Here is a 22,984-nt window from a genome sequence, read left to right on the forward strand (position 1 = left end):
TCAACATCTAAAAGCTACCATCGAAACAGGAACTTTTCATTTCTCATCTGGTATATTAACCCAATATTAAAATATTGATTATATCCAGCTCTACTATATTATTTTAATGGGTTATAAAAAAAAATCTGATTTGTATTTTCTTTTATATTTTGCATTACTCTTAAATAGTATCTTGTCAACAATGATTCTGTTTGATGGTACGAACCTTCAGTTTCATCCATTTTCCTTCCACTGACTTTTTTACACATAGCACAGAAAGCCCTCAAGTAATCCGTAAGCCCTTCGTCAGATTTATGCTCTAGGTGGGCAACAGCTCGGAATCGCGTCCAGTCATAACGGCCCACAGCTCTGTTATAATCCACGCCAAAGGTACACAATGCACTGAAAAAGTCTTTTTCCTCTTTTCTTGTCCATCGCTTAATAGGTGGTGGAGTCAATTTATTTGGTTCAGGCTCACGAGTCATAACGTCAATCCTTTCACGTCTTTCAACTCGCTGAAAGAAAAAAAGTAAATTCAATGATTTTTGACGAATAAAAACCATGTTTTTGCGAACGCTAGATTAAGAAAAAAGTAGCTAGAAAAAATATATTTTCTAGTTAGATCAACTGATGAAGATTCCGAACCATCATGCGCCTTATATTCGCTCCTATAATTTACAGAAGTATGGACAGAGACAAGATTTTACTGGGAGAGAGAGAGTGGGACAAGAATGCCCCCTTAGGGGCGACCAAGCTAAGAACGAACTCTAGCCCATAGTAGTCAAAAATTTAAAAACGCACTTCGACATTAATTGTCAAGTGATGAAGAAACGCCATTTGAACCTGATTCAAGAATGAAAACTTCCACTCCGATTAATCATAAGTCGGCTGCGAAAACAAATTAACGAGAATTTCATATTTATCAGAAAAATAGTATCGGATCAAAATGAAAACTATATCGCTGGAATCACCATCGAAGAAAACCCCACCCTAACTGAAAAGAATTACGATTCATCTTGAATAACAAGGGAAATCACTTTTTCGCAACGGAAGAGGTGATGTGTCTCCTTTTTTTCTCTTTTTTTTTGGTCGCAGCAGGTTTTGTATTAAATCTGGAGTTAATCAGAGTTGTGTTCTATCCCTCTTTATATGGATCATTTTGATGCACTTTGTTTTAAGGAGCAAAGAGAGGGCAATTGGAGACCACGGGATCAAATGGTGAGGAAACAATCTCCTGGACTAGCATAAGTGGCATAAGTGGGAGACAGTAACAACGGCAATCAAGAGGGGTAAAATTAACCTTGACTTGATGCCCATTTAATTGGACAATTTGTCTTGGCTTTTTCTACAATTGGGCCATGACTTGACTTTTCCCACAACTATTCCCTTTTCAATTCAAAAATCAAGGGATTCGGTCGAGGCCTTCGGCCTCAACCTCGATCGAGGCCGAAAGTTATGCTGATGATTTAAGCATCCTAGATTAAAGTATGAGCAAAAGGAATGAACTTATAGAAGTTTTGCGAATTCAGGGAGCTAGATTAGGTTTAAAAATTAATGTTAAGAAGACTAAGTCACTAAGGCTAGTAATTAGTGAAGAAGAAAAGGTGACGTTGGGTAACGAAAAGATTGATCAGGTGGACAGCTTCACTTATCTCGGTACTATTATTAGTAAGGACGGTGGGAGTAGTGAAGGTATTAAAAGTAGAATAGCCAAGACGCATGGTGTTTTTTCACAGTTAAAAAAAGCTTGGGAGAACAGGAAAATAAGTCTGCACGCCAAGATTAGAATATTGGAAGCTACAGTGAAGACAGTGGTCAAATATGGCTCTGAAGCATGGGCGTTCCTAAAAGCAGATGATGATTTGCTAGATGTTTTCCAGAGAAATTGCCTACGGATTGTTCTGGGTACCCGGCTGACTAACCGTATTTCAAACAGTAGGCTGTACGAAAAATGTAGTTCAATGCCGCTTTCTAGGGCTATGATGAAAAAAAGGTTGGGATGGCTAGGGCACGTTGTGCGGATGAAGGATGACCGATTGCCGAAGATTGCCCTTTTCGGCCAATCGTCTAGGGCTAAACGGAAAGCAGGTCATCCTCGTCTGGGGTGGGAGGACGTCATAAGAAAGATCTACAGGAAAGGGGAACTTCCTGGGAGGGTGTAAAAAGGGAGGCTTAGAATAGATTGGGATGGAGGAGGAGCATGGGTAGCTATGTTGGCCTCATGCGGCTTGGTGCTGCGATGAGGTGTTGTTAATAATAAGTAGTCGCTAATGGGGCGCTGAAACATCATAGAGAGATACTTAAGGGCTCATTGGATAGGAGATTGCTATACCTACATACTTTTTGCAAGTAAGAAAACATGACACAACAACTGCACCTTCATCTACATGATAATATGACACAGGTCTTTAGTATAAAACTTGTCTGTAAAATCTTTTGACAAGATGATATAACACTCTTATCTTTTGAAAAGTTGCTTTTGAAACACAGAAACTTGTCATGTTAGAACTAAAAGAAAAATGACGTCATAGAATAGCATTTTCAAAGCAAATTTATAGTATCTCCTGTTTAACTTTTCCGGTTAAATATTCACCCTTTCCCCTAAATGATATTGAATAATGTGATTGACATATGCATTCGAACTACAATAGAACAACATTTTGCCACCAGGGCTTGACTGAACAATGGCAATACAGCAGTTAAGACAGCAAAGGGTTAATTCAAACTTGAATAAAAGGTCTTCCATTTAACTATGACAGACAAAACACTGACAAAAACGTGATGATCTCTATCGTATGATAGTTTGATAACGTTTCGACTATAAATTAGATAGAAGTTACTTGTAGGTTTAATTGCTTTACAGTTAAAAGACGCATATTATAATTAAGGTCAAAAATACCTTCGACTTATATTTCTTAAAAAATATAAGTCGAAATAAATATGACTATTCTTTTATTACTCTGAAGCCCTAAACGGTTACATTCTAGGGCTTATCAATACACAGTAATAGCTATATAATTTATAGCAGAAAGATATAGCAGTGATCTTCGCAGCATCAGATAAAAACAATAATGCCAGATCTCCCTCTACCCAGAAACTTATATTTTTTGCTAGTCAAATATTTATTTGATACTACAGGTAGATTGCAAGATTCCAGAAATTTGTCAGCCAAACTTTCTAGGTAGCAAGTGTTGTGTTGTACCCATCAAAGACTTGGCCGTTGACTAGGTCGCAAAACATGAAGGTAGATGCTGTCCAGGCAAACACCTCCGCAAAATCGAACACGTTAGGTGGCTCGACAGGGTACGGAACATGGATATCCTCCGGTCCTTTAAATTACCACTCCTGTCCGAACAGCTTGAGTACCGCTCGCTGCGTTGGTACGGTCATTTACTTTGCCTACTCACTGAAACACCTGCCCGATTTATATTTGACTTCGATCCAACTGCAAATGGCTGGAAACAAATGGCAGAGTTAGACCACGTATGAGATGGGCAGATATCACCCGTGATCGACTCAAAGCGTCGGGCATTGACCTCAGCGAAGCTCCTATCCTCACCCAAAACAGGCCACTCCGGAGATGACAAACGGCAGTGACGTCTGGTTCCCTCTACGCTGGCTGACGCTGCTGAGAAAGAGCTTAAGTCAAGTAAGTCAAGTCAAACTTTCTAGTTTGATGTAGACATAGATAGATAAAACCTGTTTTTCTATTCCTTAATCTAAAACAATACCAACCTTGGCTTTCTGGGCATTTTTCAGTTCTTCTTTCTTAAATTTCCTTTGGTATGACGTCACAATACGTCTTACTCGAGCATTTAAATCAGCAGCTGAAGGCCATGGTAGCTTCTCTGAATCTGTCCCACTCGCAACAGGTGATGGATCGGGTGTAGCGGCAGGTGTTTCTCCTGGCGTTTCAACAGGGCTTTCATCATTAGTATCGTCTTCTTCATTATCCAAGTCCTTGTCTAGATCCTCATCATTCCTGTAACCAAATAGGAGCTGAATTAGCTTTAGAAATGATCGAAAGATAAGCATAAATGTAATTGAAAAAAAGGAAAAAAAAAACACAAGAAGTTTTTAAGGATACGAAGTAAAAACTGCTATATTTCATGAAAACCAGCGAAACTGTCTGTCCAGTAGGCCCATATTTAGAGCATTTTTATTACCTGGATATGATTCTGGGCTATTTATTGTTGGGAATGTTGTCTAATGGTTTTGAATAGTTCTTTAACATTCTATAAATCAGCCCTTTCTAGGCTTATCCTCTTGGAGACAACCATATTTTGCCAGCCACAAATTCTTAAGCAACATCTGTTCAATGAACAGGGTTCATCGGTAGCAGTAATCTTGTAAAGACCGAAATATAAAGTAATCAAATATAACAAAAAAAGCATTATAAAAAAACTGGCTAGTGACAAAATTGCTATGTAAAGCTGATTCCATAATGAGAAACTATTATCTCGATTAGCCTCAATAGTAAAATGTTATTTCGAAAATAAGTTTATGGGATTTTCAAAAAATGGCGTGAAACTCCTAAAAATAGCAGATCGAAACAAAAAAATACAACATGGCTGAAAACCCTATAGAGAAACTTACAGTCTCCTGGATTGAACAACAAGGAAAATAACTTTTTCTACAAGGGTATTACTGATCTATACTCTTTTTTCCCTTCTTTCTCCACTGCTAGCAGGGCACTGGAATACCAAATTTTAAAAGCATTTTGAAAGGAACGTAATGAACAGAAGAAATAATTTGAACTTTATCAAAATTAACCCACATAGCAGCAGTTCTTCCTTTTATGTCAAAATGTATTTACAGCCAAATATATTCCGTTCATAACCAACTTAGTTTGATAAATAAATACTTACGACTCAATTTCCTTCATCAAGTCAGCACCATCAGGAGGTCCACACTTGGCCAAAAACACCAAAGTAGGGTCACTCCTCATGACCGCATAGCGTTCGTAACCGTGCTTAAACGTCCCCACCAACAGAGATACATCAGCTTTGCTATCCCACCATGAAGCCGGCGGCTGGTCACAAGGTGGCGGGTAAATCGGGAGTTGACTCGCATGTGCTCCTTTGGCAATTTGGTCTGCAAGGTCCCCTATTACTTCCTGTCGAATGTAGTAAAGCATTCTAACTCTTAGGAGGACCCTACAAAAAAGGTAAAAAACGTCAAAGGCGAAAAAAGATGCATGGTAAATGGGGTAATGAAGACAGAATCATGGAAAAGAGCACAATATAGAAAAAAACAACTTTTTCCCTTCCAATGCTGTTATTTTGAAAGGAAAAAAAGTTTATTATTATTCCTTTTACTATTGTGATGCTCGAGAAACAATCACCATTGAAAAAAAAAACAAAAACAAAAACAAGCCCAGTAATTTCAGAATGCCCTTACATCATAGAGCACCCCCTCCATAGTGGAATAAAAATTACAATAAGCACAAGTCAGCACATGTACTTCTAAATCACTCCAAAATCTATAAGTTTGCCATAAATTCCCTTCCTCTCAAAATACTCCCAAATATTCAAACTTCTCAAATACCCCCAAATGAAAAACGTCTTTGTATTATTTCGCACACAAAATAAAAACTTAACAATTAAACAACATTTTTCACATCCATTTTTAAACAATTATTTAAATCATTTTCACGCGGCCCTTTCTAATTCCAAAAAAACCATTGGTTCTTTACACTTGGTTCGTAGATCCTCTTACAATTTGAGGAAGAATATGAAAGAGTAAATATAAAAGAATAAACCGAGAAGATTAATTGTGAAAAAAAAATCTTGATTCAGGATCTATAGCTGTTCAGATGTTCTAAATACTGAATTCATTCATAAAAATTTAGCAATAATAAACTTTACCCATCGTTTTCTTTGGTATATGTTTTAGGATTTCATTATTTTCTCCTGTTTTAGACCAAGTGGTAAAAAAAATAACAACAGCTAAGAGCTCATATGGCCCTTGTAACGAGGTCGGAAGAGCTAAGACCCAAGAACTCATATGGTATGAGCTCTAGCAAAATTCCAAGAATCAATAGATTGCTTTAAAAGGATAATAGATTACTAAATTCAATACTGAATTCAACATCAAATTTCATTAAGATCTGATCAACCGTTCGTAAGTTAAATATACTTCATTTTTTTTTTATTTTTTCCAAATTAACCACCCCCCCCCAGATGGTCAAATCGGAAAAACGACTATTTCTAACTTAATCCGGTCTGGTCCCTGATACGCCTGCCAAATTTCATCGTCCTACCTTACCTGGAAGTGCCTAAAGTAGCAAAACCGGGACAGACAAACCGACAGAATTTGCGATCACTTGGTTAATACCAAGTGCCATAAAAATAAATAAATAAAGAAGCACCTGATAAGGTACGCAACAAATATATAAATATAGAGAACAGTAAAAAAAAAAAAAAAAACGAAAAAACAAAAACACTAACTTGTTTGAATGGCGAATAAGATGCCTTTGATAAGGCGCGCAAAGAACATTTTCTCCATTATACTTTGGATCAAGGGCCCATGCAAAATGATCTAAGAAAGCTTGCTCTTCATCGTTCTCCAGCCTTTTCTTCCCCTTTCTACCCCGAGGCACAGGTGCTGAAAGTCCCATGTGATTCCTCATGGCCTTCTCCTCATCACCATCTCTTGCAGGTGCAATAAGGTCCATAATAAAGGTCTTGATTCTTTCATCTCCCTTATACTGTTGCAATGAATAAAGAAGCTAAAAGAAATGATTTCATGAGAGACATGTCCATAGATACAGATATACGACCCCTAGGGGGGGGGGGGGCTACAAAAGTCTTGGGCCATCCCGTTGTGAGTGCAGGTATGTTTAAATACAAAGCTCTCTTATATAGAATATGCGATAGCGTTCAATAAAAATGAACTGTTAAAAGATGGAAAATTGGAAAATCTGTAATGATTTCATATCCAACTCCATATATTTATTTTTTCTTTTTTATTTCGTAGATAATTATACCCTATTATATTAAGATAAAATGATATCCTATTATATCTTATTTTACTTTATCTTGTGTTATTTCTATTCTATTTTATTTTATCCTATTCCTTTTTTTACATTACGTTCTGAATTTTTCATTCTAATTTCCTTTTCTTTTTGTCAGTGTGGAATACACGTAGGAACCCACACAATTTACTTCAGTCGTGTGATATTTTTTTCTTTTTTTAACAGCAAGACCCAAGAACATCTAGAGAAACGAATAATGCGACAGTGTAATTTTTTTGCAATATTTCCTCGGTTTTTCTTTATTTTTCCTTTAAACATATGAAACATACGTTTCCGAGAGTAAAAAACATGATCACTGAATTTTTCCCAACATTTCCCTGATCGTACGACGAATTCAGTAAATGTACTGTGTTTTTGCAAGCCCTTTTTTTGTACGTTAGTTTTATAACAATAGTAGATCAATTTAAGTGCAAAAAAAAAGTAAAGGAGAAACAAAAGTGGAAGAAAAAACTCACTAACTCAACTACATTCAAAAGTTGATTCAGTCTGAATTGGGGCTGCATAATATCGGCCCCTCCCCCTTTCCATTTCTATTCAGATTTTTAAAATACTTTAGAGTTAAAAACGTAACTAATCAATTTTTTTTAACAACTCTTTTACTGAAGAAAAATTCAACAATGATACAGTACAGCACCGTGCATTCGGTAATTCGATCTTTATCTTTTTTTAACTTATAAATCATTTCTTCAACTTGAGCTAATAGTCTCACAACACAAAAGATAGAAAAATGCAATAAAGAAGAAGATGGGAAAAGCTTACAATAACTCGACTGCATTCAATAACATCTTCAACAGTAAAATTCTGTCTGAACTGAGAGTGCTGCATAACATCGCTCCATCTTCCCCAGCCAAAAGTCAAAAGCCCCTTCTCAACCTAAAATCAGATTAGAAATGTGAAAAAAGGTACAAACAAAGGAACCGCCACCTAACTTAAGCTTTTGAAATATCAGTTGCATAAATACACTCAATGCCTTGGAGCAAATAGCTCCAGGGCTCAGTATTAGCATGGCTGTAGTCATCATTAATTAAAATATAAATTCATCGTGAAACTAAAATATCATGACGAAGAAGAGAGTCATTGTGGACGCGGTTCTCTAATAATGACAAAAAAACAATATGCGACCATTAGAATCTTGCTATATGCAGTAATACGCACTTTAGAGTACTTGGATACGCACTTTAGAGTACTTGGAACGAAACTAAACATATACCTTCATTTCTCAATTCAATGTGCTTTCCAATTACAATAAGCACCCCATCGTCATTGCCCCCGATCCCTAATGGGGCCCGATGCGACCCTGGCCTATATACAAACGTTTCATAATGCCAAATAAAGACAATTAAAAAAATAACGGCAAAATTAGCCAACTTTTAGTGGACTGTTAAACAAAGAGACCGTTGACAATAAGCGTACCGTTGAGCTAGTTACAAAGTATTTTTCAAGCCATAATGAGTGAAGTTATAATACAGAATTTATGGAGTCATTACAGCTTTGAATATCAGCTTCACTCCTGCAGAAGATCAAGTATTTCATTACAGTCTAAACGTTTAAACAAAATGGAAACAACCTTGTTTTAGAGCTATTTTAGACAAACCCACTAATACTTAAATGACAAAGTTGATTTGAGTAATTTAGACAAACTCTTACATTTAAAAAATATCATAAATGAAAATGTTAGCAAAACGAAGGAATTTGTGGATGTTTTGAGGGTTCAGGATTCGAGAATAGGTTTGAAAAGTAATATGAACAATGAAAAGTAAAGTAAGCAGAGTAAGAAGTATAAAAAATTGTAAGAGAAACTAAAGAAAAGTAAGAAAATAAATAAAAAAAGATAAAAAAAGTAAGTAAGAACAAGAAAAATAAGTAAAGTTATATTAAATTGCTTAGACGAGGGATGAATGACGAACAGGATGTGTTTGTGTTACAAAAGATATGAACAAGAAGATAGTTTATCCACGTAGCATGAAAGAAGTTTGGAAGAACAAGAATACAAGTTTTAATGCCGAGATTAAAATGCGTTGTCAAGTATGGCTCTGAGACTCGACCTCTTCCAAATGCTAAACAAAATATGCTCGATTTGTTTCAAAGAAATTGTCTCAGGATAGCTTCAGATGCTCATTTAAAAGAGCGTGCATCGGTCATTATTAGCTTTATGGAAAAAATATCTCATTCTAAAGACACAATGAAAGATAGGTTAACATGGTTACGCCACCTCTTTACAGGTGAAGCAAGATTTTTGAAATTCAAAAAAGCATGAGAACTCGTACTTTTCAGCAATCATATAAAAAACACACACAAAACAAAAGACAATAAACTACCTTAAAACAGTCGCTCTTTGATTGGCCTTTTGTTACATCTTCATGACTAGAATCTTCGTCTCCTCGACGACTTCGACGTTTCAATTTTTCTAAAAGGAACAACAAATATTAAAAACACACCAGATTCATAAGTTCTAAACATGAACCACATCAGTTTAGAAACATGTCGCTGTGGAGAATCCAGCTATACATGAGCATACACCAAGCAAAGCGAGGGTAACATTTGCAAGATCACATTGGCAAAAGTTACGGACCCCAGTTGGTTGTCCAATTGAACAAGCTGCAACATGACTGACAATGGATTCCACTATTTGAATTAAATCCGTTTGTACATCAAATCACCTTTCTCATCGCTTTTGAACCAAAATGTTGCAACAAAACCAGTAAGTCTTCAGCTTCGACTTAGATCATGAATTGGTGCAAAAACGTGCTAAATTCAAGCTGAGGCCAGAGCCTCGGGACAGGGAGTATAAAATTTTAGAGGCAATTTGATGAGCACATGGCTAAAGTCAAGCAGATCCCCCCCTTCCCGAAGACAATTTAGACCACTGACTTTCAATTAGAGGTTCTAGCAGGCTCCAAAAGTTTCAAACATTGTCCATTCACTAAACTAATGCACATTCCCAAATTACCTATGCTTTTCTTGGCTTGGTTGAGTGGTGTTTTTTTTTTTAGATTTACTTAATTTCTAAGTGAACTGAAAACAAATCCTCTTGATCATGAGACATAACGAAAACAAAATAGTGTGATCTTTTTTTCCTGGTGGCAATAGTGACTTATATCGAAATTGATGACAGCGTTACTGCAGTTGCAAAATTCTTAGTTAAGAATCACAACGAACATGGACAAAAAAACTACAATAAGAATTTTCATTACGAGATTGAGATTAGTTTCAGCTTGCAAGGGAAAACGAATACAAAGGTTTTCTAAAATAGACGCTAAGAACATTAATCCCATTTCTTACTTCTTATTTGTGCGGGAAGAACTTCTGAATTAATGGTAGACTTAAAAACAAAATACAGGTATTCTTAATAAACATTTACTTTTGCGTCTTTTGAGTGGCCACCCGAGGTTGAAACAAGAGCTAACAGCTCATATGGCCTTGTGACGAGGCAAGAAGAGCTAAGAGCAAAGAGCTCATATGGTATGAGCTCTAACAAAATTCTAAGAATCAATAGATTGATTTAAAAGGAAAATCAGAGGCTTAATGCCGGTCAGGATTTAAAATAAGAGCTCTGAGTCCCGATGTCCTTCTAAATATCAAAATTCATTAAGATCCAATCACCAACTCGTAAGTTATAAATACCTAATTTTTTCTAATTTTTCCTCTCCCCCCTACAACTCCCTCCCCCCAATGTCACAGGATCTGGTCGGAATTTAAAATTAGAGCTTTAACGCACAAGATCCTTCTAAATATCAAATTTCATTAAGACCTGGTCACTCTTTCGTAAGTTACAAGTACCTCAATTTTCAAAATTACCCCCCCCCCCAACTCCACTAAAGAGAGCAGATTCGGTCCGGTTATGTCAGTCACGTATCTTAGACAGGTTTTTATTCTTCCCATCCAGTTTAATCTTGATCTCTCCGCTTTAAGTATTTTCTAAGATTTCCGCCTCCCCCCCCCCCAATGACGCTGGATCCGGTTGAGATTTAAAATAAGAGATCTGAGTTACGAGGTCCTTCTAAATATGAAGTTTCCTGAAGATCCAATCATTCCTTCGTAAGTTAAAAATACGTCATTTTTTCAAATTTTTCAGTATTACCCCCCCCCCCCCCCAATAGAACGGATCCGTTCCAATTATGTAAATCACGTATCTAAGACTTCTGCTTATTTTTCCCACCAAGTTTCATCTCGATCCCTCCAATCTAAGCATTTTCCGTGATTTTAGGTTCCCCCACCCCAAACTTCCCCCAATGTCGCCAGATCCGGTCGGATTTAAAATAAGAGCTTTGAGACACGATATCCTTCTAAAAATCAAATTTCATTGAGATCCGATCACCCGTTCATAAGTTAAAAATACCTCATATTTTCTAATTTTTCAGAATTAGCCCCCCCCCCCAACTACCCCAAAGAGAGCGGAACCGTTCCAATTAAGTAAATGACGTACCTAAGACTTCTGCTTATTTTTTCCACCAAGTTTCATCCCGATCCCTCCACTCTAAGTGTTTTCCAAGATTTTAGGTTTCCCCCTCCCAACTCCCCCCCCCAATGTCACCAGTTCAGGTCAGGATTTAAAATAACAGCTCTGAGACACGATATCCTTCCAAACATCAAATTTCATTAAAATCTTATTAACCATTCGTAAGTTAAAAATACTTCAATTTTTCCATTTTTCCGAATTAACGGCCCCCCACTCCCTCCCCCCCCCAGATGGTCAGATCGGGAAAACGACTGTTTCTAATTTAATCTGGTCCGGTCCCTGATACGCCTGCTAAATTTCATCGTCCTAGCTTACATGGAAGTGCCTAAAGTAGCAAAACCAGGACCGACAGACTGACCAACAGAATTTGCGATTGCTATATGTCACTTGGTTAATACCATAAAACTAGTATAGGTGCCACAAACTTGGTGTCATAAAAACTAGCATAAAAAAAGAAGTTGCAAATGAGGAGATGTGCGTTAAGTTTGCCAAACTTTTGAATTTCATGTAAATATGCACTGCTGTGTATATTGGAATGAATTCCTTTAATGAATAAATAGAAAGTTCGTTTCTACATAACATTTAATTTTTCTCGGCGAATACGACTCCATAATATCTATGGGATCAAGATCCCTGACATGAGAAGCGACATCATTGAGTCATTCTAGTAGAAGAGACACCCAAACAATTTTTATTTCAAATAAAACAGTGACATTCTTTTTTATTTCTAGGGATGATAGGGGAGTGAAAAGGAGAAAAATTAGAGAATCTAATAAAGAACCTAAGACTACAAAAATCATCTTACTTAAAATTAATAATATCAATTAGGCATTATCTGTTCAATTGAGATGCATGATTATGCAACTGAATTTAGCAATGTGAATATTTTTTAGAAGTGCAAGATTTTCTCGTAGTAATTGTCTGAATAGGTCAATGGTGACACTGTAGTTTATATACAACAATATGCACTGAAGAAAAGTTTCAATGCAAGCAAAGCTTACTTTTTGCTCTTCCTGTGAGTCCCCCTTCAAGTTCTCCATCAGATCCTCCTGATTTACTAGACGAATCCAATTCAGAAACTTCCGTGTTTTCATTTTCACCATAGCGTCGGATTTGAGTTCTCTTTCTTGGCTCACTTATCATAAGTTCCAACTAGAAAAAAATAGAACTAAGATAGTAAGTAACATTTACAAATTTTTATGGTTTACAAGCTGTTGACAGAAAAGAAAGTAACGAATCACCCATAATTAATTCTATAAAGTAGTTCCTGGATATCAAAAAGATCAAAATTGAAAATAATTCGCAATCAATTATTTTAAATCAAATTTTAAATTAATGAATGGAGATGGACAATCGAATGTTTCCTTGATTATTCTTATATAGTATGAACCACACAGATAGGCAAGAGACATAATGTACCATTAAACTAGTTTGCGAATTGAATGTAAATAGCCGAAACCTTAGAAGAAAATAAATACTTTGGCAAAATTTAATAATCTAACATACGAATATTTGAGCAGGAAAAAACATATTGCATCACTGCTATAATGCGTCTCCCACGACTTTTAAGTTAAATATCTTGAAGGAAAACAGCCTGAAATTCCCATTCGTATGATTCTTCTCCATGTCTAGAACACGAACATCGTCCTTCAAAACAAGACTTTTGAGAGATTGATTGAGTTTGTTTCGAGTTGTTGTTCACAGAGCACATATACTATAAAACATTTTCATATCTAAACTGATTAACATGAACTAAAATGGCTTCATCCTCATCTCTTGAGTCACTTTTACGTTATTTTATAAGGTTTAAGTCAAAGCTAAAGGACATTGAACACTAATAAGAATGAAACCTCAATTAAAAAAAAAAAAACATAAGCACCTAGTAATGAATATATTTTATAACAATCCAAGGTCAGCTTTATACTTCATGACACCTCCCCTCCCGCCCCCTCACTTCCATTTTCAGTCTTAAAAATTCGATTTTCCTGGGCTGCAGGAAGAACAAGAATGTTTTTTACTTTTTAAAGTACATGGGATAAGTTTTTTCTTTACTTTTTTTTTTCTATGTGGCCAAACAATAAAATATTGATAAATATAAGTTATTCATAGATACCCCCTTAAGGTGTGGAGGAATTCTCCTACTCCAACAAGATTCTTTTAGGAAATGACAAGTCTTCTACTCTAAACAAGAGTAATTTTAGGTGAAAATATTTTAGGGGTAGAATAGCTATCATCAAACATTTCACAAGTGAGAATTCACCCTTATCCAAATATGTATGTATGTTTACCTCCTTTGAGTCAAGTCAGGATAAGCTATTTTGGGATTAACAGCCAAACTATCCGCAAGGTAAACCTGGAAACATAGAAAAACGTGACCAAAAAATATACAAACCTTTTCATCTTTGTCTACATCAATTTCTGCCTTTTTAGCCCATTTCTTCCAGAAGTCGGGATCGTCAATGTCAATGTCAGTCCGGTCCCTCTTAGAAGAGAAAGTCGCTTTTGAGAATGAAGAACCTTTCTCAGACTCAATTGTAATCACCTGAGTTCGTCTCTCTAGAATTTGATCAATGTCCTCTTCACAAAACTTGTCAGCAGCACTATCGTCGTCCATTATTGCTCCATATGCACCTTAAATAATACAAGCACATTAACTTTACAAAAAAGGTTGGGAAAATAACTTGATATTAGCACAAGAACCAAGTTTAGCCACACGTTAAATTCACTGTGACATGTTCTATTTACATATGTGTATTCGTTCAGTGTCTTGATTTAAAAGCAGGTTAGTACTACTAGGCTGCAATACTCAATTAGTACATTAACGAATTGGTACATTTGTACAATTGGTAAACGAAGTTGGTAATATTAAATTGGTTTTAGAATAATGAGCATCTTCAATGTGCAATAATTCCTAGAGTACAACTGAAAACATTCACTTTTCCTCTTGATTAACTACATCAACCAGAGAGGTAATGATATCAGTTTAACTGTAAATATAATCTTATAACCTCTAAATCTTCTAATCTTAACTGCAATTAATTTTTTTACAATAAGATATTTTTGGGTAAGTTAATCTTCAGATCAGGGGACATTTCCAAGAAAATGAAACAAGCTAATAAAAGTGAAAATACCCCAGAATATCTAATCAACAATCGTCCTTACCAAAGGTAAGAAACTACATTGACTCTGTGGAATAAAAGGCAGTCGTAAGTCGGGTTGTCGATGATAATAATTATTTACAAATACAAAAATCTCACAGGCATAAAATACTCACAGATTGTATTCCGAAACTCAATTATTATTAATGAACGTTAGCTATTTTTATTACCTTCAGTCTAAAATAGCGGATAAAGACAAATGTAGACTCTAAAATGCTTATAATCAAACAGTCCATGTAATAAGTAGTAAGTAAGAATCATCTCAAGCTAATAGTAACGAAAACTTCAAAAACAAGGTATTAGATAACAATATATACATTATGAAAATTGGCTTTTAATGGTGATTAGATATATAAAATTTCCTATAGCTATCCACCAATTAGTACCAGCATTAGAATATTTACGTGACTTTAGAAAAATAAGGAAAGTACCCACAAAGACGTGACCAATCTTCATGACAATCACACGATCAAATTCAGCATAATGGAGAGGCCTGGTGCACATGTTTTAAGTCCCTATCTACAAAAAAGCGAAAAGGATGATCATATATGCGTGTTTATTTGTTTGTTGTTACTTTTCCCACTGGCCACATTGAAGCAATCATCCAAAAGCATTGGAATTCGAAAGAAGGCTCATCCCAATAGAAATTGAAAGTTCTAGTGCCCTTTTTAAGTAGCAAAAAGGATTGTGCCACAACAAAGTGTCGTTTTGTGCAGCAAAGTTGGGGCACAAAACAACAGTTTTGGCTTAAAGAAGACAAAAAAGATATTGGAAAAATTCATTTTGAGTTTCCCAGTTTTAGAAGCAGTTATGACACACCGTGACGCATACGTTTCTGTGCGTCTTTTAGCCCAAATTTTGTACCTTTCCATCCGCATTTAGATGCTTAATAAGTTTTTTGGGAGAAAGGGCTGTAGAAAAAACCTTGTATATCCTTTCCTTGTCAGATATACTTTCCAACTAAGCATGCAATACGGATACTATTGGATGATGGCTCTCTGTTTATTGCAGAATTGTTTTTTCTCCTGTGTAACCTAAAACATTACATTCATATTTTTATCGCTACAAAATGTGAGGAGATGGGGGAATCATGAGCACTGCCAAGCATTTCCCAGAGTTTTGTTTCCAACAAGATTTAAAAGACAATGTTCCTCATTTTCCTGCCCCCTGCATCCGTATAAGGGAAAATCCAAAAAAAGAGGTTCGTTGAAAAAATTAGAAGGGGTACACTTTTTCAGGGTTGATTATTAGTCTCAAAGCATAGTTACACAAATATTAAACTTTAATACAAAGAATTATAAAGGTGGTAGTTCGTTTTGGATAACTATATTTTATTTCAAAAAGCATATACTACTAAATGAGGGCTTGAGTGGGTGGCACCTTCATCTGCACTCATGGTAACTCAGGGTATCATAATTAAAAACGAAAAACTTATAAAAAAAAAAAAAAACCAAATGAAATCAAAGAGTAACATTGAAACTTGAAACGAATAGAAATTACTGCATCTACGAACGGAAAGCCCCCTCCTTAAGCCCTTGCATTTTAAACTAAAGTTTAAATTTTAGTCCCCAATGCTGTAAGAGCACAAGCACAAGGACAGTTAGAATGGGATAAAAGTATCTTTCACAACATATCAAGTATTTGCATTAAACAGAGGTTATAAGACTTCAAATGTTTCAACAGGCAATCAGTAAATGAACACTTGCAATTAGCCATTAACTAACATTGTTGGACTTCTCAATACTTTCAGCATATCATTATAAAACTTCAGTGTCAAGAACAGAGGGAGTGTTCACCCCTTCTCACAATATATGGAATCTTCTCTTTATTTTAATGCCAGTCTTTACTTTCATTTGAAAAAAGAAAAAAAAACTTGTTTTTATTTTAATATGTAAAATGAACTAACATTGTCAACCGTTTCGCTTATAGCAATACAAAGTGCTTATAATTTTGTGTTATCTGGAAATGCGAACATTAGCAAATAATTCATCATCATTTATGATATTTTAGTCTGGAACACACTTGAAGTTTTCAAAAATTTAAATTGGAATCAGGCAAATTTTGGCTCAAGCATAAGTTTCTAATAGTTTAAAAATCAAATATATTAGTCACCTTTTTTAAGTAGATCTTCGATTTCCTTCTTAGAAAGTTGCTTCCCTAGCCCTCCACAGCCAGATATGCCAGCAGATGCTACATCCTTATCATCACTTCCTTTTGCACTCTGAGAAGTATTCATACTTTGAAGGACAGCTTTATCAAGTCCAAGCTTTTTAGACGCTTTGTCAAACATTTCTCTTTCATAAGTGTTTCTAGTAATCAATCGATAAACTTTCACTGTTTTTGATTGTCCAATACGATGGCATCTGGCCTGTGCTTGTAAATCATTCTGTGGGTTCCAATCAGAATCGTAAATAATCACTGTATCGGCAGCAGTTAAATTAATACCTAAGCCACCGGCCTTTGTACATAAGAGGAACACAAATCGATCTGAGTCCGGTTTTGAATAGCGATCAATTGCCGCTTGCCGGAGGTTACCCGTAATCCGACCGTCAATCCTTTCATAAGGATATTTCCGATAAATAAGATAATCTTCAAGTATATCTAAACACTTGACCATTTGTGAAAAAATTAAAACTCGATGTCCTGCTGCTTTGAGCTTTGGCAGCAATTTATCAACAAGTACAAGTTTGCCGGAGGACTGAACAAGTGACCTAAAATAGAGTTCATCATGATCGAAGTCCTGCCCATCAACTGATTGTTTCATATCATACTGAATTTGATCTTCAGCACCGTTTAAGAGAAAAGGATGAATGCAACATTTCCTTAGCTCCATCATAGTGTTCATTAAGTTGGGAATGTTTTGGTAGTTGGTTCCTTTCTGCAAGAATGAAAAGTTACGTTCTAAAATCCCTCTATAATATTTCTTTTGAATATTAGTCAGTTCAACTTCCACAATGGTCTCAGTTTTGGGAGCCAAACTTTTCTCAACGTCTTCTTTCAGTCGTCTTAGCATCATTGGCTTCAATAAAGCTTGTAGTTTCTGCACTTGCTCTTCAGTCACCAGATCCCCAAACTCTGACAAAAAACATTCACTGTTATTAAACTGCTGAGGCTCAAGGAAATTCAAAAGTGAAAATAATTCACTAATATTATTCTGCAACGGTGTACCAGAGAGAAGAACTCGATGCTCGGTGTTCAACAGTCTCAAACCTTCCAGTAATTTACAATTCTTGTTTTTCAGTCTATGAGCTTCGTCAATAACACACAATCTCCATGGGAAACTTCTCAGTTCAACACAATCAGTAATAATAACTTCAAAAGTAGTGATTAAAACGTGAAACTTAAAAGCATCCTTCACTCTTTTCCCATTTTCATCCTTAAAATACAGCTCATATTCAGTAATCATATTTCTACTAATAGATGATCCATGATAAACAATGACGTTCATATTTGTCCAAGATTCAATTTCTCTTTGCCAATTCGGAATTGTTGACAAAGGCGCAACGACAAGGAAAGGACCACGTATACCATACTTGAACACGGCATCTATAAATGTCAGTGACTGGATAGTTTTACCAAGACCCATCTCATCAGCCAGAATACAATTTCGCCTTAAATGAAAAGATATTTATTAAAATCGTGAGCCTTAAAAGGTTATAGAACTTACCCCTTTTTCTAATTGAAATCCTAATGATAATAAATAATGAAAAAATCTGAATAGAAATGTTAATCAACTTTAATCTGAATTACCCGGGTTCGATAGGCTTATTACAACCATTTGTTTTGTAATCTTTGGGCGTTCTATAGGCAATTGCAATTATTGAATTGCGTTCAATAGTGCTTATCAGAACCCATTAAACTAATCATTTGCTTGTTGTGCGTCGAAGCTAAATAAGCTGCAATCCGTTTTTATGGCACTTGGTATCTATCAAGTGTCATATAGCGATCACAAATTCTGTCGGTCGGTCCGTCGGTCCCAGTTTTACTAGTTTAGGCACTTCCAGGAACGAGTATCAGGAACGAGATCAGATTAAATTAGAAATTGTCATTTCCCCGATTCGACCATCTGGAAGGAGTGGGGGGACGGTTAAATCGGAAAAATTACAAAAAATGAGGTATTTTTAACTTACGAACGGGTGATCGGATCTTAATAAAATTTCATTTTTAGAAGGACCTCGTAACTCAGATTTCTTATTTTAAATTCCAACCGGATCCAGCGTCATTGGGGGGGGGGACTGGAAATCTTGGAAAACATGAAAAATGAGGTGTCTTTATCTTACGAATGGGTGATCGGATCTTAAAAAAACATTGATATATAGAGGGATCTTATGTCTCAGATGGTCCGTTTTCAATTGGAATCGGATCCGGGGACATAGGGGATTGGAGGGAGGAAAAACAAAAATCTTGTAAAAGGATTAGAGTGGAGAGATCGGGATGAAACTTGGTGGGAAGAATAAACACAAGTCCTAGATACGTGATTGGAATATTCGGACTGAATCCACTCTCTTTGGGGGAGTGAGGGGGGTGTTAGTTCAGAAAAATTAGAAAAACTGACGTATTTCTAACTTAAGAAAGGATGACCGGATCTAAATGAAATTTGATATTTAGAAGGAACTCATGTCTCAGAGCTCTTCAAATCCCGACCAGATCTGGTGACATTGGGGGAAGTTGGAGGGAGAAGCTGGAAATCTTGGAAAACGCTTAGAGTGGAGAGATCGGGATGAAACTTGGTGAGCAGAATAAGCAAATGTTGTTGACACGTGATTGACATAACCGGACTCGATCCGCTCTCTTTGGGTGAGTTAGGGGGGGGGGGTCCAGTGATTTGGCGAGTTCGGTGCTTCTGGACGTCCTAGGACGATGAAAATTGGCAGGCGTGTAAGGGACCAGCACAAATTGACTTGATAAAGTCGTTTTCCTCGATTCGACCATCTGGGGGGCTGAAGGGAGAGGAAAATTAGAAAAATGAGGTATTTTTAACTTACGAGTGGGTGATCGGACCTTAATGGATTTTGATATTTAGAAAAACCTTGTGTCTCAGAGCTCTTGTTTTAAATCCCAACCGGCATTAAGCCTCAATTTTCCTTTTAAATCAATCTATTGATTCTTAGAATTTTGCTAGAGCTCATGCCAAATGAGCTCTTGGCTCTTCCGACCGCGTCGCAAGTGCCATATGAGTTCTTAGCTCTTGTTCTTAGATAGATAATTCTTGGTGAATTTGGGTATCGGGAAAAATTAAAAATTAAATTGAAAATCTTCATCGGGCACCAACAATAGAAATAACATCAAAAATAATTTGCACAATCAAAAATATATTAAGAAACATTAAAATAGACGAACTAGCTGAATGGAGGGATAAAAATGGAATATCGTGAGCAAATAGAAAACAATACTCGATTTGAAAGAGAACTATATGAAAAGCTTAATAAAGAAGAAATCAGTATTATGTTTAGACTGAGATCCACACATGATGGGACCCAGGCATATAAACCCAAGTTCTTAAGTGAAAGTGAAAATTGTGTTAAACGTGGCGAAGTTGAAACTACATGCCACATATTAATTGGATACCAAAGTTACAGAACAGGAAAACAGTCAATGCGGTTAAGCTAACGATAAAATTCTTGACGAAGATTGGAAGAACAGTGACCATCTCAATAAATCAATCAACACAAAGATTCCATCCTAAGGTCACTAGACAAGAGAGGACGATTAGTCTACAATCGTCACCCTAATCAAATCAGATCTGTTGATCATGGGGTATGCTTTATTTTAGGGTAAACGTTAGAGCTTAAAGGACACATATAAAGGCTGTTCGAGTGGCTTGTGTTACGAAAAAAGCGCAGGATGCAGTTTTGTATGGAGGATGCATGAGAAGAAACATTAGTTTTTGATAAACCGTTATTAACCTGAGATTTGGGCTATTTAATTTAACGCTACTTATAAGAAATTACATATTCAGTCAACAGCTATGAAATACTAAGTAAACTCCTGTACACTCCTTTTATTTATTTACTTTAACATCAATTTTTGACAAGAAAATCAAAGCAAATTAAACTTAGCACATTACTAAATCATGGCAAGAGGTACTTTTTAGATGTTTTCCCAATAGTGTCCCATTCAAAAAAAAAATTATATTTATTTCACTTTATATGATTAGTTAAGTTTTTGAAACTCAAGAAAGTCAATTATAGAAAACTTGAATATTTGAAATCCTTCACTAGAACGGATGCCAACATCTTTCATCATTTTAGAACAATTTTTCTTTAAAAAACGAAAGCAAGCAAGGAAACTCAAAACACTACAAAATCGTAACTATGGTAATTTTTTCAAATATTATTTCACTCATAATGTTTATCGACGGAAAATATGTGTTTTTTTTTCATTAATATGAAAATATGGCTTAAGTTGATAATTTGGTATTGGTTTCCTGAAAGTAGATCAACCGACTCTTCTGATGTGGGACACGTTTCTCGACCAAACTTTAAGAAGGACCTATACTACTATTCTTTTCTCCATTTATTGATGTATTTAGTCACTAAAAGTTCTATAGTTAATTGGGAAACCAAAAAAAGACTTGTTAAGGGAGCTTAAATCATGAAACCTATACCAAACCTTCACCCTTTATTAATATAAGAGTGCATGACAGTAACTAACTCATCGATTCATATAGGGGTAATACAACAGTATAAACCTGCCGGCAGTTCTCAGAAAATTTAACTAAGTTTCTAGTTAACTATTATCCCATTTTTAGAAGTACGAATTTTAGCAGGGAAACAAGCAAGAAATAAGAGTTGCTTGAAATAATTTCTATTATACTAGAGTATGGGAGGCAATCCAACCACCCATCTGGTTGTGACAGTCAAACAGCACTTTTGAAGGCGAGGGTTGCGGCACGGTATTAACGTTTGAACGCATGTTTTTACAGGGATTGTGAAAGTAATTGATAGTTTCTTTGGAAGAAATAAAACAAGAAACAAAAATAGAGAAGCTAGAAAGAAGACTTACCCATTATACCAGGAAAAGAGAAGCCAGTTCAGACCTTCTAGTTGGTACTCCCGTAATGTGTTGCCACCCATATAAACTGGAGACTCATCAAGCTTTTTCCACTCGTTTGGTTTGGGTCGTGCTTTCTTCTGCAAAATTCAGGGATAGTTGATGTGGATGCAAAATTAGAAATAATGAATGTAGAATTACAAAATTTGAAACTTGTCAGTTCGATTTGTTCTACTCATAGCACTAACCCTGAGAAGGTAATGCTCGGTATTAGCATGGCTACAGTCATCATTCTATTCCAAAGGTAAAATCAAGACCAACATATTACAGCACAAAATAATAGACAGTGCAGTGTCTTGATCAGAACTAAGGAGTTTAACTCAAATAAAGCTTTCCTCCAAAACCTGATGTTCTACTACTAAGAACCGTCTGGTGAGTGTTAAATTAGCCTTTAGATATCTAGTGAGTCGAATTTCCTACTTTATATGAAGTCTTAGAAATAAACTATTATTACAATAAAAATCATTCACTATCTCCACTTCCACTGTCCAAATATACTCCTCAAATGAAGCCAGAGAAAATATTTATTGCAGCAGACTTTCATGTCATTTCACAGTCCCGTTGGGTGACTTAAAGTGTTTAAAGAAATGCTTAATAAAAATGCATAAAAAATTGTGTATAAAAATCCAAATAGTTCATTTACAGTACACTGGTCTGCCAAGCTGACCTTCTTTCACAGATCCAACTTCAACTGACACTGTTCATGGGTTGAATTAAAACCTATAGATTTCGTTTCTATTATGTCAGTTTTTTTGGCATATTGAGCATTTAAAATACAGCTTAGTATTGAGCAAATCCAGGTGTTAATATTTTTTTTTGCATTTGGGTTTAAAAAGGGCATCAATTTCACAACCAAATATCCAAAACGTATCTTTTTTATTTAATACACAAAAGACAATACCATTTAACCAACAATAAATAATATATTTCTAAAGTTTAAGATAAAGCATAGAAACATAAGTTTGAAGCAGAAGAACTCCTAAGAGGATATAATTTCAGATGGCTATATTATTTACACACTTTTAACAAAAATAAAATATATGAGAAGCTTACCTTTAATTGATCCTTCGGTGGAATTTTATTAAACTCTCTAAATTGTTTGATTTTATTCTGGTCAATATCTTCTTCTAATTCCCAGGTTGCATCTTCGTAAGCCAAGGCTCTCCATTTTACAAGAAAATGTCGAACCGTTTGCCCAGTTGTTGGGTCAGTTGATATTGACTCGTCGAGAATTCGGTCCACTTCAACGTAATCAGGATTAAAGGGTTCTTCCTCTAGCTGAACAAATTAACATTATCC

General features: G+C 35.7%; 1 protein-coding gene and 1 non-coding gene across 2 annotated transcripts in view; both read right to left on the reverse strand.

Moving 5' to 3' along the window:
* LOC136034777 (chromodomain-helicase-DNA-binding protein 7-like) overlaps positions 1 to 22,984 on the reverse strand; it is a 72,766-nt gene that overhangs the window by 21,275 nt on the left and 28,507 nt on the right. Inside the window, exons 8-18 of the mRNA XM_065716189.1 lie at positions 22,739 to 22,963; positions 21,638 to 21,765; positions 16,745 to 18,243; positions 13,867 to 14,105; positions 12,476 to 12,626; positions 9,334 to 9,422; positions 7,775 to 7,888; positions 6,429 to 6,709; positions 4,848 to 5,135; positions 3,715 to 3,961; positions 206 to 494 (exon numbers count right to left, since the gene is read on the reverse strand). Of these exons, the coding sequence (XP_065572261.1) occupies positions 206 to 494; positions 3,715 to 3,961; positions 4,848 to 5,135; positions 6,429 to 6,709; positions 7,775 to 7,888; positions 9,334 to 9,422; positions 12,476 to 12,626; positions 13,867 to 14,105; positions 16,745 to 18,243; positions 21,638 to 21,765; positions 22,739 to 22,963 (3,550 nt within the window). The remainder of the gene's footprint in view (positions 1 to 205; positions 495 to 3,714; positions 3,962 to 4,847; positions 5,136 to 6,428; positions 6,710 to 7,774; positions 7,889 to 9,333; positions 9,423 to 12,475; positions 12,627 to 13,866; positions 14,106 to 16,744; positions 18,244 to 21,637; positions 21,766 to 22,738; positions 22,964 to 22,984) is intronic.
* LOC136035129 (small nucleolar RNA U6-53/MBII-28) lies at positions 7,941 to 8,041 on the reverse strand. Its single transcript, XR_010619347.1, has one exon. It is a non-coding gene; the product is annotated as a small nucleolar RNA U6-53/MBII-28 (small nucleolar RNA).

Source organism: Artemia franciscana, chromosome 13, assembly GCF_032884065.1.
Source record: "Artemia franciscana chromosome 13, ASM3288406v1, whole genome shotgun sequence".
NCBI classification, from domain to species: Eukaryota; Metazoa; Arthropoda; class Branchiopoda; order Anostraca; family Artemiidae; genus Artemia; species Artemia franciscana.